This window comes from Conger conger, chromosome 10, assembly GCF_963514075.1.
Source record: "Conger conger chromosome 10, fConCon1.1, whole genome shotgun sequence".
Lineage (NCBI taxonomy): Eukaryota > Metazoa > Chordata > Actinopteri > Anguilliformes > Congridae > Conger > Conger conger.
The window spans coordinates 7,927,595-7,945,471 of NC_083769.1; the positions used below are offsets into that span (position 1 = coordinate 7,927,595).

Sequence of the window (17,877 nt, forward strand, 5' to 3'; positions counted from 1 at the left end):
GGGCTGCGTAAGGGCTGCGTAAGGACTGCGTAAGGACTACGTAAGGACTGCGTAAGGGCTGCGTAAGGACTGTGTAAGGACTGTGTAAGGACTGCGTAAGGACTACGTAAGGGCTGCGTAAGGGCTGTGTAAGGACTGGGTCAGGGACACAGGCTGGGGAGGTACAGGGGGACACAAAGCCTGCCGTGGGACGGCGGGGAGCAGGACGCCGCCCGGCTGTGGGTGTCCAGCAGGACCTGGGAGCGTGAGGTCAGGTCTGCTGACCGAGCGCAGGCAGCTGCAGTGTGCTCTGGCTCTGAGTCACCGCCCAGCGCTGAACAATGTGCCCTCTGACTCTAATGTCACCTTTCTCTGCGATACAAACAAAGACACGCACCCCACACACACACACACACACACCGCATACACACACACGCGCGCGCACACACACACACACACATGTGCACACGCACGCGCACACGCACACACATATACCCCACACGCACAAAATACCGCACACACACCCAAACCGGGAACACACCATACACACACACACACACACACACACAAACACTGCGCACATGAACACCACACACACACACACACACACACAGGTACAATTTTGAGGCATTCTGAAGGACGGAGGGGACAACTCGTTCGCTGAACTCCTAACGTCCTGCAGTCAGACAGCCGAAGCTGTATGGGCCTCTGGGACAGGGTCCCCGTGAGACTCCAAGAGGGGCACAGCGACGACTACAACAGCGGCGTCAGATGACAGCGGCTCTGTCCTTCCACCACAACATTACTACTGCTGCTACTACCTCAGAGTTCAGACTCCCCCGAGCAGGAGGAGGGTGACCATTTTAAACACCTCACTGACGCACAGCACCGCAGAACAGAAGACAAGGCCTTATCTGGTCCCAGCGGGAACGGCAAATCTCAGGATAACTCATGTTCTCAAACTCAAAGACCTGCAGCGACCAGCACGCACAGACATGCAGGCCTGTGTCGAGAGACTTCACGGCCCACTTACATTACATTACATTACATTATTGGCATTTGGCAGATGCTCTTATCCAGAGCGACGTACAGTTGATTATACTAAGCAGGAGACAATCCTCCCCTGGAGCAATGCAGGGTTAAGGGCCTTGCTCAAGGGCCCAACGGCTGTGCGGATCTTATTGTGGCTACACTGGGATTACAACCACCGACCTTGTGTGTCCCAGTCATTTACCTTAACCACTACGCTACAGGCCGCCCCTTCATGAGAAAATACATCTTCTGTGACTCACTCACTTCTCAAAAGTCATCTCAACGCACAGCGGGTTCAAGCGTGGAATTCGCATATGTCGAAAACAACCCCGCCTCAACCAAGCGAACAACCGTCGATTGGCTCCCAAGACACCAGGTAACCGGCCTACGACATCAGGGGTTCAGCAATAGCGACTGCCAGCAAGACTTTGCATAGAGTGAGCGAGCAGGTTGCACCGGAGTCTAAACTCAACAAAACAAACAGGCCTGGGTCTGGGTATACGTGATCCGATTACACAGGGATGTTGTTAAGTGCAGCGAGAGCCTCTGTGAAACCTGACCCGGCTAATCCCGTTGCCTGGCACTGCACTATGACGGCATTCCTCTCCGTGCTGCAGAGCCCGGTCCATTATAGCCAGAAAAGCAATTTAGCAGAAGAAGCTAGCGTAGCGAGCCATTAGCATCAAAACAGCAGCAGCTGGGCTGGGAGTCGGTAATCAGTCTTTCAAACTCCGGCGAAGCAAAGACGGGTTTCCCTCCACAGAGAGAACTGCCATCGCGTTTCAACAAATATCAAACACAACAAGCCGGTATAACCTCACCCGTGAAAGTGAAGTTCTCCCCAGTCGTCACAGATGACAGAAGGCTGCACTTTAAAAGGGACCTTCGATAACAAAACCGACTGTTCACGGGGATTTCGGACATTAGCGGGAATATCCTCCTCGGCCAGTCAAGACCACATTGTTAGGCTAATCTGTGGTTAAGGAAGGCCAGCTAGGAGATCGGGTGGGAACTGGACAGTGTCGAGGCAGTGCCGGGGAGGAGGATATTAAAATGCGTCTTGGACAACTGCACGCATCAACCACTTTATTAGGAACATTTTTACTTTATTACACCTACTTATTCATGCAATTATCTAATCAGCCAATTGTGTGGCAGCAGTGCAATGCATACAATCATGCAGATACAGGACAGGAGCTTCAGTTAATGTTCACATCAACCATCAGAACTGGGGGGAAAAAAATGTGATCCAAGTGACCTTGACTGTGGGATGATTGTTGGTGGTAGACAGGGTGGTTTGAGTATCTCATAAGCTGCTGATCTCCTGGGATTTTCATGCACACTAGGCTCTAGAGTGCAAAGAATGGTGCCAAAAACAGTGAGCAGCAGTTCTGCAGACAGAAACGCCTTGTTAATGAGAGACGTCACAGGAGAATGGACAGACTTGTCAAAGCTGACAGGAAGGTGACAGTAATGCAAATAATCAACATTACAACAGTGGTATGCAGAAGAGCATCTCTAAACACACAACACATCATAACTAAGTGGATAGGCTACCTTTGAAGAAAGTCCCTCAAGGCGTTCTAGAGATTTCACATTCATGAGAATGAATTGACGGACGGACAACCCGAAAACATAATACCTCCGGCCACAGCTGTCGCCAGTGCGGAGGCATCATTAAAATGAAAAAAACCACAGAAATCACGGTAGAACCACAGAGAAACAATTCAGAGTTATGAACTGCCCGGCCAACCGAACAGGCTGCAGCATTGTGTAACGACACCTTATCAGGCCCCTTATTGTCGATGGAACAAAATGGCAGGCATTACACAGCTAAATCACACATCCCAGTTGATAAAAACAGGAAACATCATCATAATAAGGCAAAGGGCACATCGCTGTCGCCATGGCTTAACAGCACAGTGTGGAAAAGCAAATGTGTTTGAAGATTAAGGAAGGGCAGAACAATATGAGCAATTCACAACTGAAGCCACAGACAATTTTTTTTAAACTGGATGATTTTACATCCCGTTTAATGTTCTTGACATTTCACAGCTCTAAATGACCTCCATTCCAGAGGTCCAGAGATCTTGAAGTTTCTCATTCAATTCCAAATGTCTGTTTTCTGTAGTGAGTCAAATACACAGATTCCAACACTTCCAAAGAGTGCAATCGTAGCAAGAGGTCAGCCAGATCTTCTGAGATATGACCTCAAAGGGATGACTCAAGGTCTTTCTTTCCACAGTGTGGGTACATGCTTATAATAGATGTTGTAAGCTAAACTGAGCGCAGGGCATGATCCCAGAACAAATGGCACACTGCAATGCACATCTTAATTTCACAGACAAGCTCACTGATATCAAAGACATAACATGAGGTAGTGGCGAGAACAGGCCATTCAGCCCAGCAATGCTCACCTTTTCCTACCCCTACTAGTAACAAAGGGGCGGTCTGTGGACTTATAAGTCCTATAGGGCCACTTTATATTAATATGGATATGGACAGCCAGATCATGGAAGACCGAAATACACTGTCATGGATATATATATATTTATTTCTTTTTTCTTAACTTCAGCAGGTGCGGTCATGACTTCAAAAATGTAAACCACAGGTTTTCCTCTCGTTACCATAGAGACAACAGAACCTCCCCTGCAGGCCTTGGGCAAAGTACAAATGCAAAACGTCCTGGAACACTTCCATTTCAGCTGCATGACACTTTCGACGTGTAAAGACCGAAGTAGAAATCAGGCTTCTGTCTCTCTAGTCTCTTCCATCTCTCTTCTCTTTACCTGCATTTGTGTTGCCATAACAATTTTGTAAATTTTTTTTATTTTTTTTATCTCTTTATATTTGTGAAGAGCCCAGTGCCTGCCTATTAACCTCTAGCATTATGGTGCGCCTATTGACCCCCACACCATGCACAAATACAGGTAACAAGCTTTGAAAGTGGCTTCATATCGAGTGCTAGAGTTTGTAGTCCTAAAACCCAGAATAGATTTAGCATTTTTGACCCATGGGTATCCTCGGCCAATTTCCCATGCTATTCTCTCGACTGCAGGCGGGCTGGGATGAAACTTGAGTGGAGGCCAGCGAAACCCGACCCTCGTTGTAGTTTCAATGTAGCAACCTGTGAGCAACTTGCTTTTTAAAAGCACATGAAGTACACAGCCGAGATATTAATAGGTGTGATTTAACTCAACTCTCTTAAGCTTAGGTTAACCACAGACCTTATATTTGGCAGGAATCAAAATCCCCATGGGAATAAAACATTGAGGAAACCTGTGGCTGAAGAAACTGTCGGGTTGGCCTACAAAAAGACGTCATCACAAACACCATATTAAGGAACTGTCTAGCATATGCACAGAGAGATAGGCGAGGGTTAATCAGCCACCACTTTAAAATGTCCCTGGCGGTACAACACTTCCCTATGCCAATGTCCTGCGCTGGGCAGGCAGCCAAGGATTACCCCACCCCTTTCCTGCATTCTCCACACACCTGCACAGGTGTGTGCCTTTGCAAATCAAGCACAAATTCGACAAACTGAAAGCAAAATTAAATGCTGCACCTAGGAAAAAAAAAAAAAAAAGGTTGTGCAAGCTTTTATGTTTAATATTCGTCAGCCAAGGGGAATTCGCATTACAGCTTTTCACAATTGATTACACACATTTCTCAATACTGAGTACATTTTCTCTAAACTCTCAACACAGTTCTCGGAACCAATACGCAGCCTGGCCCAACAATTTATCTTGCACACAAAACGCGCCAAGACTATCAAAACACAATTAATTCCATACCATAAGACTGGCTAAAGGTGTCACCCAACAAGATCACCGTCACGGTTACATAAACCCAAGATTCCAATACAAAATAAGAAGGGTAATTTGTATGCAATGTAACAAATGATATTTTAAAGGAATGGATCAATAATGAAGGAATATTCCTCAATATGCCGCATTTCTGCCATATTTTTTGCATATGCGTTGGGACTCCAATTCCAAAATGGCAACACAAAATGGAAATACAAAATGCACTAAATGAAACCGCAATTCCAATACCGTATTAGGAAATAAACACACACATACTGTATATATAGAATATGTACTAATTTATGAATATGTACATCAATGCTGCTTAACACAGGCCTCTGGATTGGGCCACAAGTTCTGATCTATATTACACCTTATATTCTCTTTGAATGCCTGATCAATCACAGGCAATCTCCTGCATACATGTCCTGGCATCCAGCATTCATGGCATTCAGGAGGGACGTCTGATCACGTGGACGGTGGTCATACATGCACCTTCTTCCTCCATGAGGAAAAGAGTTCCTCTTTGGGGTTAAGGCGAGTGGGCTTGGCGAGTAAGATGGGAGGAAAATTGCCATCATCCTTGATTACCAAACCGCTCTGTGAGGGCACGGGCATGGTGAAATGCCACACTGTCCCACGTGATTATGAATGTTTTCACATTTCGTCTCACCTGGGACAAGCCTTCCATAGTCACCCAGAAATGAGATGAGGCGCTCCGTATTGTATGGCCCAATCACTGGTGTGTGAAAGCAGTCCATGTGAGGATATTGCTGCACACATTGTTATAGCATGTAGGCTTCCCCTCGGACCAGGGACATCCACTGCTGCGCTTTGTCCAATGATAAGGTAAGACATAGCTTAGCTGACATCTTACCTGGACATATTGTTACCTCAGTTCCTTCACACACTCTGAGCTCCTCTCAAAGGGGACGGTGTACAACTGCTTCATTGTGGTGGTCCTTATATATATATATATATATATATATATATATATATATTTCAATATGGTATTACGGTTGAAATGTCAAATTGCTGTCTAACTCAATTGTGAACTCACGTTTGACAGTTTTGAAAACAGTTTGTTAACATGTGCAAAAACTACTGTAGACAGAGTTTTGCTGGTGGTTGTGGTTGAGTGAGAAAAGAAATCATGTATTTTGAAAGATGTCCTTTTATGCATTTTCTGTACAATAAAAAAAATGGTCCCCAGTTTAGTCCACAGACTGCTGTTGTGCTACCTGTGTTAAGAGTTTTGAAAAAGCGTACACAGTATTGGGATATAAAAAAAAAAAAAACGAAGTCACTGAATGTGAACGTGATAGAGAAAGGAGGGGAAAAACCAACACAATTGAATATATTAATATAACACAAATACAGACTGGTCAAGGTCAGAAGACAGACAGAACGTTGTTCGCTGTACAAACAAGTACAGCTAAATAATTCAAGAGGTTCCTTAATTTAGAAAGTGTGCATTTTAGCCATTTCGAAATTCGGGAAACCCCCGTGTTTTCACAGCCCAGCCGTGTGCTGGCCGGCCTACCACCGGCAGTGTCTTTCATTAGGGTCAGTCTTCGCAAAGGGCGTTCGTAAGAATGTAATTTGGTCCTTGTGGACCCAACCTTAATCTTGGAAATATGACTCATAGCTCATAGCAGACAAACTCTGGGATGACATCATAATGTAGTCATACGCCAACAGATATCCTCATCGCGCACATTAAGGCCAGACTCGACTGTCAAACCGGCTAATTTTGGTTAGCTAAAACATTCTGCACAAGCAAAAAAGGACTGAAATACGGACTATGTACCTGCAGTACTGTTAACACTGCCATCAGTCACTTGTGCCGTGGTTTGCAAGCTAATATTTAAAAAGGATGGTAGTTCTGGTTTTGTATGCTTGATATAGGCATTGTCACAACGTTTGCACAAGCCCACTTCAAACAGAATGAACCAAGGCAGAAATCAGCGAACAGACTCGTTTCAAGTCGAGACAGCGACAGCGGCCATGTGCGAGCAACGCACGATCACGACAACAGTGGACAACACCTTATCTAGCCTAACTAAACGGAGCTAACTGCGTGCGCTTATCTCTGTACAAATTAAAAGGTGCATGCATTTCGGTTCACAGACCAAACTTTTATTCATAGCGATTATTCCAAATATATAACGTGTTCGCTACCTATGCATTGCCACCACGTAGAAGCCACACTATGCAACACACTGACATCGATATTTTCAACCCAGACTAGCTTAGAGCTGAACCGTATACCTTATCCTACTCGACGCATACAGTAAACCATAGTTAACAGGCTGGGCTCAGCAACACAAGCTGTGAGCCGAGAAAGTCAGTCTCCATAAACCTAATGCAGGAAAATTGCAGCCTGCGAAATATAAATGCCACGCAATTTAGGCTATGCATGCTAGTTGCTTAGCACTAGAACACTTTCAGTACGTGAATGGGTCCCCCCTCGGTGCAGCAAACGATGCACGCAAGCATTAATGTAAATTAACTTAAAGAATACGCAAGATCAGCACACTAAAGCAAGACGTAGTATGACCAACACAGCTAGCTAGCTACAACATAGCTCGGAGACCAAAAAATACACGAAGTCTACAACGTCTTCAATATTCTGTGTTATTATAACATTATATAGCTACATGTGCATGGTACGGCATATATTGACACATTACGCAGCTACAGCTAGCTATTAGAGATCGATCCATTGCGGTCTCTTAAATATATTGCTAACGTTCACTTGCTACATTTTGCAACTCGAAAAACTGCATTGTTGAGCAAGCTCCTATCAAGGCCTCTAACGAGGCAGCGCATTAGCTAAGTTAACTAGCTTGCCGTTTCCGTGCAGATGGCTAGCTAACAAGTTAGAATTTATTCAACTTACCATACCGATCCGTAAGCACCAGACCCAACGGGAGACAAGCTCTGGTATCGTTCTGGGACCTCCCATATAGTCTTGTTCAGCTCCTGTCGGTAAAAAGTGGGTCTCTCTTTCTGCGACATTTCTGCAGAACACTGACACTCCAATCGCAGCAACTACAGCCTACACACAAGTTGGAACAACTTCGATTCTTCGATCAATTTTCATAAGCTGTGTGCAACAAAAGTAATCTAGATAGCTAAATATGTTAGCGGAGTACACACAGGAATGCAAAATGATCTCACTGAAGAACTCAACGAAACACTTGGCGATATGCACTTTGATGTTCGTGCACTGTGTGAACCGGTTTCCTCGCAGCGCCGATCTTGCTAGTCTAATGTGGAACTCCTCTCGGTAGCGTCTGTAAGCTCAATCCTCCCCGCGTTGTTCCACTTCAACTCCAGTCACTGCCCAGGCGCGTACCAGTGTCTACCCAAGCGCGCCCCAGAACCAAGTCTCATATCTCGCGAGGCTGGCTGTATTTAGACTGCGAGCCGCGGAATTTTTTTAAATTGTTTGGACGGATTGTTTCGTTTTCGTTTTTTTGGAATAGAAAATTGGATCGCCGATGGCTTTATAATAAGGAATGTGCTGGGGTGGGGGGAGGGAAAACGGTCTTTTATTGGACATGAAAGTACTGTTACAGGTTTAAAACAATCAAATAATTAAAAACGAGCCTCAAAAAGTCAAATTTAGGCCAATTAATTGAACTAAATATACAAGCATGTAGTAATTAAACACTTTATCCAAATTAAAATAAGTAACCAGTCATTTTATTTATTTTTCAAAGTCTGTTTTTTTTAATATATATATTTTTCACATTCATACACACTCACACCGATGGCGATTCATTCACCCATTCATACACACACTCACACATCGACGGCGACTGGCCGCCACGCACGGGACTAAGCAGGAGACAATCCTCTCCTGGAGCAATGCAGGGTTAAGGGCCCTGCTCAAGGGCCTTAAAAGCCACCTGATAGATGTATTCACTGGAGGCTTTGTCTGGGGGAAGCGCCCAGCCCACATAAAGTAGGATGGGAAGGACAATGGCCTTCAGGACAAGGATCTTACCCGTCATGGCAAGGGACTGTGTGCTCCAGCTCCGCAGTTTCTCCTTGGCGTGGCCTAGGGCTCCAGTCCAGCTTAGTGTGCCCTCTCCGTCCGCCTGGAAGGTCACCCCCAAGGGTATGATGGTAATCCTGCGTACAGGGAAGGGAACGGTCAGTGGCTCACTCCAAACCCCAGACCGAAACCGCTCACTCTTGCCCCTTGCGCCAGTGGCTGCACAGAAGTCGTTCAGCACCTCGGTGGCACACGCTAAGAAACGACTGTTTGTGGCGATGATGGTAGTGTCGTCCATGTACGCCATCACACCGAGCCGCCCTCCCCGGGCCCCTGGCAATGGGTAGCCAGTAATGCCCGGGTCGGTCCTGATGGCCTGAAGGAATGGCTTGAGGTAGATAACGTACAGGAGGGATGCGAGGGGGCACCTCTTTGATGGCAAACGGGGCAGAGGGTTGCTGGTTGACAACCACAGCCTGTGATGTCTGTCAAACAGATTTGGACCCAGTGTAGGAGGGGGCCAGGGAAGTTAAAGGAGGCTCCCTCCTCAAGCATACATGGCTAACATGTCAAAAGCCTTCCCTTGGTCTAAACTGAGTAGGCTTCAGGGGGACCTGCGCTCCCTGGAGTGGATTATAAAATCCCTCACGAGGAGCAAGTTGTCATTTATGGACCTTCTGGGGATGTGACAGGTCTGGGCCGGAAATGGGATGGAAAGCAAATCGTGTTTTCAGCGACGGCCAAGAACTCGAGGGAAATTCCGAACCTTCTGGGGAAATTCTCTGGGAATGATGTGCAGAGCGGGAGAAGGAAGGTGGAAGGTGACGTGGGATGGATGAGAGCACAGGGCAAAACGTCAGCTGCAGAAGAGAGAGGAAGAAAACAGCAAGGGGGTTATGAAAGTGAAAACATTACCATGGATCGAAAAAGGTTTTTTCTTGTGCTTGTGAAATCAAATCAGACGACCAGGGTGGTGGTGGACACAGCAAAAGAGACCTTGGTTATGATAATGTGACAGGGCATGAGATTCAGGGAATTTTGGAGAAAGGGTTTTGGGAGAGTCAGAGTCAGACACCAGGGAAATGGAGAACTGGGTTTAGGAATGGGAGGGGGGTAATTTTAGGATATAAAATCGAGAAAGAGAAATAATTCATTTGGCGGTTATACAGCGGAAGGTGTTTGGTCCGCCAACCACAGAAGAATATATTAATAATGATTCTGATGTTTTATATTTTGTTGGGAACAGTTTATTCATCTGTGAAATTAACATTTATAAAATGAAATGCTGGAATAAATATTAGAAATATAATGGGATAAATATTCCCAAGGGACATTATTATTTTTAGGAATATAAAAGAAGTTTAATTTAAAATGATCAATCAAATATTATCAATCCAGTTAAAGAGGTTTTAAGATTTAGAATGGATATTGCATATTCTTGTGATTACTGTGGATTAGAAGAAGAAACCGCTTTAAGGGGGTCTTTTTCAGCCCTGTATACCAAAATATTTTAGCCTGATATGGAAAATTCTGTAAGGAAGACTGGTCAAATTAATTGTAGTTCTGTCTATTTTCATTTACTTTTCAGACAAGATGGACAGGGATACGACTTTCTACAATTGGACTGCCTCTAAACCAAATTTATTATCTTCAGGAACTGAATATGGCACTACAATGAGTAAAATAAGAAGGCTGTGAAAACATGTGTTTGTTAAATATGGTATAATAGACTAATGTATACTTCGGTACTTACAGTCCGCCAGCTACTGTATGAAAAAATGATAGTGATTAAATAACTATCAGATTGAAATACATTTCATTTCAATGACAAGATTGAGATTATTAAAAATATAAATGCAAGAATGTGGTCAGAAGCACATTTATTGAAGGAATCAAGACGGCACAGAGGAAGGAAATCAGAGAAAAGTATATCACACATCAATCAGCATGAATGCAGAAAAACACAATAGTTTTAAAAAGGACACCAGTCTTTAAAAAAATACTTGTCGCTATTTGGAAATATCAAAACACTTTAGTTGTAAGGCAATTTGGCAAGCACTGTTTTGCAAAAGTATTCTTGGGTGAAAAACTGTGCAATAGACATAATTTGTACAGGCTAACATCAATCCAATTTCAATGTTGTGTTCTTTTGAACATTCAAAGTTACATTTTGTGCATATCTTTTTTAAAAGAGACATACTTTCAGGCTATTGGACACATCTTTGAAAACCATGGGCCTTTGAGTATGAATTAGGTTTTTCTTGCAACTCTAAAATTTCTGTTTTGTTAACACTTTTTAAAACATATTTTACAGCAGTTAAAATAGGCAATTTAATAGGAAAATCAATTATGTACATGTGATCAACATGATTTAACAGATTTTATCAATACAGCAAACAAGTTATACATATATTTTGGCTTCCATATTATATTCTGGATCAAGTCATGGCAAGCATTAACAGGGTTGACCATTTCTAGCTACAATAAAGCAAAAGTGGATTCATAATTTCATTTAATTAGTCAGAAACAATACAGTTCCCCCAAATATGAACATTCATCAGCTTTTGCTTTAAAGAAAAAATAAATACAAAAAATCCTCAGTCATCCCCAAAACTTTTAATGATATTTGTGTATCAAAGAGCCACTTTTCCATTTTAAATGATCTTTCCTGCACTCTTTAATTGGAAAAAAAGGGATAATTTTCTCTTCAACTCTTCTCTTCAATATTCTTTTAGCTCATTATGCTATTTGTGGTAGTAGGTAGTGACATGTACTCATTATCCAGTTTACCAGAAAGAACACTACAAATACACTACAATAGGGACAGTGCAATTCTACACAGCTGGTACGAAACGTTCCCATAACACTGCGGTCGTGGATCAGAAACGATAAATAGAACACTCAACAAACTGGGACACTCTAGTATCAAGCCTCTTCACTACTCTGCCTTTTTCGCAATAAATATAATAACAAAATCCATGTTGAACCTGTACTCCTCCTAATGTTTTTGCCAGAGGAACCCCAAAAACACAAATGGCTTAATAAGCCAAATATAGACCCTTATTTGTTCTTAAATGAACATCCGTTACTTGAGACAAGGCAATGGGGTCACCCTCTAAGAGAGAGGGCAGCACAGACAGCCAAAAACTGTGTCTGTGTGCCTGGTCGTTCCCACAGTCCCATGTGACCAGAGGTTGACCTATCCTGTGGGTCGGAGGGAGGCAGGGAGCTCCTAGCTCATCTCCATCTCCTGGCCGGAGGACGACTTCAGAGGCACTGAGTCAAATCCGTCAGAGGTTCTCTGTGGAGGTACACACAATCTCAGTCATGTGCCCTGCTCCTTAGGGACTGCTTGCTGCATTGGCGTTTGCTCTTGTTCTTGGAAGAGCCGCAGAGTGGCTGATATTTATCTTAGAAACCAAATAAACCAAGAGGTAAGTGTGACATCAACTGTTTTAACAAACAACTGAGTGCCAAGCTGCACTGCAAACCTGCAGACACTGCAGAACTCCCAAGAACAAGAGTGACGTGTTGACCTGTGTTAAATTATACACACTGACACCTGGTGGAAATTCTGTAAATAACTAAGTCAAGGAATAAATCACAAAAATCCTTGAAACGGATTACGAACAGGAAATCACAGGGGCATGTGATTGAGCTGTTAAAGATGTGACTCAATATGACTCAACTAAGTAAAATGCTGTGAGCGTGCAGCCTTGTTATTCTGCCCATCTCTTTACGGCCGTGTTGCTACAGGAGGGTGCACATTAGCACATTACCTCCGAAGAGCCCTTTTACACTGCAACCCACCGGCTGAGAAAAGTCTGTGCTGGAAATGGTGCAGTTCATGCAGCTGGCTCAGGTAGAATGCAGGAACCTGATTTCTATGGAGCGACCTCTCCCTCTGCAGCACTATTGCACATTATGCCCCGTCCTGTGAGAACGGTACTTTTTTTTCCCCGCAGTTTCTTTAACACTAATAAAAAGCTCAGGCTAAACTTTCCACTTTAGGAGGGGCAGTCTGAGATTTCGGTCCTCGGCGCACTCACCTCCCGGGAGAAGCCCTTGATCTTGCCGAAGATGGACTTCTTGGTGAGGTAGATGAGGTCGTCCTCCGCGTCCTCGCCCTCCATGATGGCACAGCTGTCAGCCGCCGGGAGCTCGCACTCCTTCTCCCCGGCGGTCATCATCAGCTTCGAGTACTTATACTCCAGCCTGAGAAGAGAAAGTGGCCTGTTACTCACTGACCACACGCCCTGCAACTCACTGACCACACGTCCTGTAACTCACTAACCACACGCCCTGCAACTCACTGACCACACGTCCTGCAACTCACTAACCACACGCCCTGCAGCTCACTGACCACACGCCCTGCAGCTCACTAACCACACGCCCTGCAGCTCACTGACCACACGTCCTGCAACTCACTAACCACACGCCCTGCAGCTCACTGACCACACGTCCTGCAGCTAACTGTTACATACGCCCTGTAGCTAACTGAACATACGCCATGTAGCTAACTGAACATACGCCCTGTAGCTAACTGACTACACGCCCTGCAGCTAACTGACCATACGCCCTGTAGCTAACTGACCATACCCCCTGTAGCTAACTGACCATACGCCCTGTAGCTGACTGAGCATACGCCCTGTAGCTGACTGAGCATACGCCCTGCAGCTAAGTGACCATACGCCCTGTAGCTAACTGAACATACGCCCTGCAGCTAACTGACCATATGCCCCGTAGCTAACTGACTATACGCCCTGTATCCCGACCTTTCACTATGCATCTTTAACATTTACTGATTTCAAAAGTGTTGCTGTCAAAAGGTTTAAATTAAGCGTTGCAATGGTGTAATGATGGTAGTATTCATGCTGATGCTTATGAATACTAATGCCCTTTGATTGATCAGGGGGATCTCTACAAGCAGAGATGATTACAATTACCCTCAGAGAATAGAGCTGTCTGCATTAAATCTCTCCCCGAAAGGGAATTACCCAGAAAGCACTGCCTGCCTCAAGAGCTCACCACAGAGATAATGTATGAAATTAAGGAGACAAACTTATACAGAACTACGTGGCGCCTTCAGAGAGGGGGTGCTTACTTTCTTGTCCTTTTCCAGAAGTAGCAGCTGATGGTGATGAGGAGCAGGGCGGCCACAGACCCCGTGGAGACCCCAAATCTGAGCCAGAAGTCGAGGGTGACGCAGGCGCTCACGCTCTGAGCAGGAAGAGACACCCCGCCTGTGCAGTGCACGGGCTCCTGCCACACGTAGGTGGTTTTCTGCAACACACACACACACGCGCGTACGTAAGCGTGCGCACACAAATACACACAGGCACACACGTGTATGCACACACAGTCGCAGGATATCTCTCATGTTGTTATAATTTATAGCTTTTTTTAATGTCTTTGTGTGAAACGCAGATATAAACTGAAACGCAGTTATGACCACGGATTCTACCGTCACCAGACACTCCTGAGGTCTTTCCATCCTCTCTGAGTCTGACTGGTACCTACTGGAGGTTCCAGCACTATGTTACACTGCAGAACGTCCATTTCCTTTATCTTCAATATATTGATTTTTGCAGATAATGTTTGAAACTGAAATATTTCAGCTCCAACAGCGGGGATACGGCGCTGGTATCTGGAGTTTGCAGAATCTGTGGCGTTGTGGCGGACGGGACGGCCTCACCTGAATCCCCGCGATGCAGGCACTCACTATCTCCTTGTAGTCGCTCTTGGAGCACAGCGGGCAGGCGTGCCTCGTCTGCCACAGGAGGTGGAAGGAGCACCCGTCACATGTCCCCTCTGGGCAGGCACTGCGGGGACACACACACAAGCACCATTTAATGTCCCCTCTAGGCAGGTACTATGTGGACACACACACACCATTTAATGTCCCCTCTAGGCAGGTACAGCACACACACATGAGCACCATTTAATGTTCCCTCTTGGCAGGTACTATGTGGACACACACACACACCATTTAATGTCCCCTCTAGGGAGGTACTGCCTGGACACACACACACACACACACACACACACACACACCCACCCAGGAATGTCTCCTCTTGGCAGGTACAGGTACTATGTAGACACACAAGCACCATTTAATGTCCCCACTAGGCAGGTACAGCACACACACACATGCACTGTTTTCATTGTGAGGGCGCGACAGCGTCAGAGTTTGCTTTTTTTTCTTTGCTGGTTTACTCAATTTACACTGCAGGGCTTTGTTTTGCAAAACCATCTTAAGCCTAATATTGTTGCAAGAGTCATCTTACGAAGCATCTTTCCTTTGCAAGGCATTTGCCAAAAGGCTTAAGATGCTAAGATCTTAGAAATGATCGTTCAGTAATGAGTTCCTCTGACCACTTGTAGAAAGTTAATTGCGACTTGAGAGGAAACCCGTTGATGCTGACTACCGTATAACACTTTCTAATGAATGGATGTAGAATATCACCAAGGCAGGTAATATCAACAAAACATTTATAATGAGTGAAAAAATGTAAATATTAAAATAGAGAAATGTAGGAAGGACACATTTTTTGTTTTATGTCCCCTGATCAGACTGAAGACTGTTGTTGGTGCACTGGGGCGATGGGTCGAACGGGTCAGTCACGGATGTGTACAGGGCTAATGTCATCGTTGACACGGATTAACGCATATAACTGGAGTGGTGAACTTTGGAGAATATGAAAATACAAGAAGAAAATGAAACTAAATACAACATGTGTGGCTCGGGTGACTGATGCAGGAATGAGCTCTGGGGAGAAGGGAAAGTGAAACAAAAATAAAATTAAAAAAAAGGCTCTGTTGTTTCTTTTGTGCCTTACTTCTGGACCATGGTTGAGATATTAAATGTGGACGTTAATTAGTCCCTGTGCTTGATAGCCTTTATTTCTCTACGCAACATTTGCAGAATAAATGAATGCGACACAGAATCATGTTTCACTTGAACTGATGACATTTGTGTTTACATTAACATTAAACCGCATTTTTGAAGCTCATTGAATATTTGACTACGTGGAAAAAGGGCTGACATAACACATTCTTCAATTAACAAATACCTTGTTATCCACTTTTTCTGTGTATATATAGTCCCTCTACTTTAGGGGACAAAAAGTAATTGGACAGATGTCTTCTCAACTGTTTCAGATCAGTCAGATGTATTTGATTCCTTCCTTAGTGCAGGTAACAGAAAGCTTTCAACATAAGCACCCTAACCTGATTTTCCACCCCTGACATCTTGTAAAAGCAGATGTAATTTATTTGGACTGTGGAAGTAACCAGCAGTCCGCCTGGTCAGAGCTGTACCTTGGCAGAGACAGCTGGTTGTTTTCTGTGACTGTGGGGTCACATCTCAGCCGAATGGCGGTCGATCTCCCGTCTTTGCAAGCCTTTGTAGCTTCAGCCGCCCTGCGGACAGAGATAGCCAAATGATGACACACAAACACGCCAAAATCTTAATGGGGAACATTTCTGTGACCTAGCAGCATTTTGCCATTATTTTTAAGGTTACTATAAAATTGATAAATGATGCCATTCCACAAGTTAAGGTATGACTTTGAACAATCGGACATGAGTGAACATTTTTTCACCCCGTTTCTTCATTCATGTCAGCCTCTAAGGGACTGCTGCAACAGTCATGAAAACTAAAGTACAAAAAGATCGTTCACACAATAAAATTGTGAATGAACGAGTCGCATTTCCCGATTTGTGCTGATTTGTCGCATCGTGGCCAGCTCTCACCTGTAGTAGAATATGACATCAGGCAGACTGGATTTCGAGGGGAAGTACTCTTTGGGGGACTTGACGTTATCCAGAGTTGACTTAGTGGTGACCCCTAGAGGAAGGTCAACAAACCATGTTAACAGCTCAGGATTTGGGCCCGATGAAATTGTTGTGAATGTTTGCTATACTCCATTTAATTTTTATTTTCCTGAGTTAGGACTTCTTGATTACCTTGACTATCATTTTTAACAGACAAATCTTTTTAAATTCATCCTTAACATGCAGGAATGTTGCTGGTGTGGGAACTGACACAGGTGTGACTACAAATGAGTGACACAGGCAGCTTACCGATGAGCGTTTCTCCGATGCTGAAGGGCTGGGATGATACCACGCTCTGCCCTCTCACCTCGGAGGGCACCACAGTCGCCTGGCACACGTGACTCCTGACCTCGTTCACGCTCTCCGTTACGTTGTCCACGCAAGACCCAAGCGCTCTGCCCTGAGGAGTCAGAGAGAGTGAGAAAGACTCGCCCTGTACACTACACACCAACACTGAGGCAGTTCTGACCCTGGGGAGTCACAGTGAGAAAGACTCGCTCTAAACTCTATACACTGACACAGTTCTATCCTGGGGATTCACAGTGAGAAAGACACAAAACTGTACTCAGCACTCTGACTCACACCGACACAGTTCTGCCTTTAGGAGTCACAGTGAGGAAGACTCACACTGAGGCAGTTCTGACCCTGGGGAGTCACAGTGAGAAAGACTCGCTCTCTATGCGACACACCAACACAGTTCTGACCCTGAGGAGTCACAGTGAGGAAGACTCACACTGAGGCAGTTCTGTCCTGGGGAGTCTCAGTGAGAAGGACTCGCCCTGTACCATACACACTGACTCACACTGAGGCAGTTCTGCCCTGAGGAGTCAGAGAGAGGGACCACCTGCCCTTCAGCGTGAAGGCCGCTCACGCCGACTCTCATTAGCTGTGCGATGCTGCTGAAACGAGGGCAGGGTGCCTCAGGGTGAAACTACACTGGAGCTGTGGAGTGTCCACACTCATGCCGGTGGACTATAGCTGTGACACAGGCAGCGTGGACACTACACAATCTATGTAACAGCTACAATCCAGTAACCTCAAACACTATGACCTCTGTAATTCCAGTTGGGAGCAGGGCAGGGCGATATAGCCATCCCGGTATAACAATTCATTAAAACTATTTTTTTTAATATAAGTGCAGGAACAACTCTGTGATATCTCCGGCGTGCGGTGTTAGATTTCTTTCAGTCTTTTTTTATTTCATCATAACTGATGCAG

At 44.9% G+C, this 17,877-nt stretch overlaps 2 protein-coding genes across 4 annotated transcripts in view; both read right to left on the reverse strand.

The window, feature by feature from the left end:
* LOC133139215 (mitogen-activated protein kinase 14A) overlaps nucleotides 1-8,187 on the reverse strand; it is a 41,351-nt gene extending 33,164 nt beyond the window's left edge. For both annotated transcript variants that reach the window (XM_061258609.1, XM_061258611.1), the window contains exon 1: nucleotides 7,720-8,187. In XM_061258609.1, the coding sequence (XP_061114593.1) occupies nucleotides 7,720-7,838 (119 nt within the window). In that variant the 5' untranslated portion in view covers nucleotides 7,839-8,187. The remainder of the gene's footprint in view (nucleotides 1-7,719) is intronic.
* A 2,499-nt stretch (nucleotides 8,188-10,686) lies between these two features.
* elapor1 (endosome-lysosome associated apoptosis and autophagy regulator 1) overlaps nucleotides 10,687-17,877 on the reverse strand; it is a 39,400-nt gene continuing 32,209 nt past the window's right edge. For both annotated transcript variants that reach the window (XM_061257397.1, XM_061257396.1), the window contains exons 16-22: nucleotides 16,909-17,059; nucleotides 16,579-16,672; nucleotides 16,144-16,245; nucleotides 14,519-14,645; nucleotides 13,928-14,106; nucleotides 12,873-13,038; nucleotides 10,687-12,124 (exon numbers count right to left, since the gene is read on the reverse strand). In XM_061257397.1, the coding sequence (XP_061113381.1) occupies nucleotides 12,056-12,124; nucleotides 12,873-13,038; nucleotides 13,928-14,106; nucleotides 14,519-14,645; nucleotides 16,144-16,245; nucleotides 16,579-16,672; nucleotides 16,909-17,059 (888 nt within the window). In that variant the 3' untranslated portion in view covers nucleotides 10,687-12,055. The remainder of the gene's footprint in view (nucleotides 12,125-12,872; nucleotides 13,039-13,927; nucleotides 14,107-14,518; nucleotides 14,646-16,143; nucleotides 16,246-16,578; nucleotides 16,673-16,908; nucleotides 17,060-17,877) is intronic.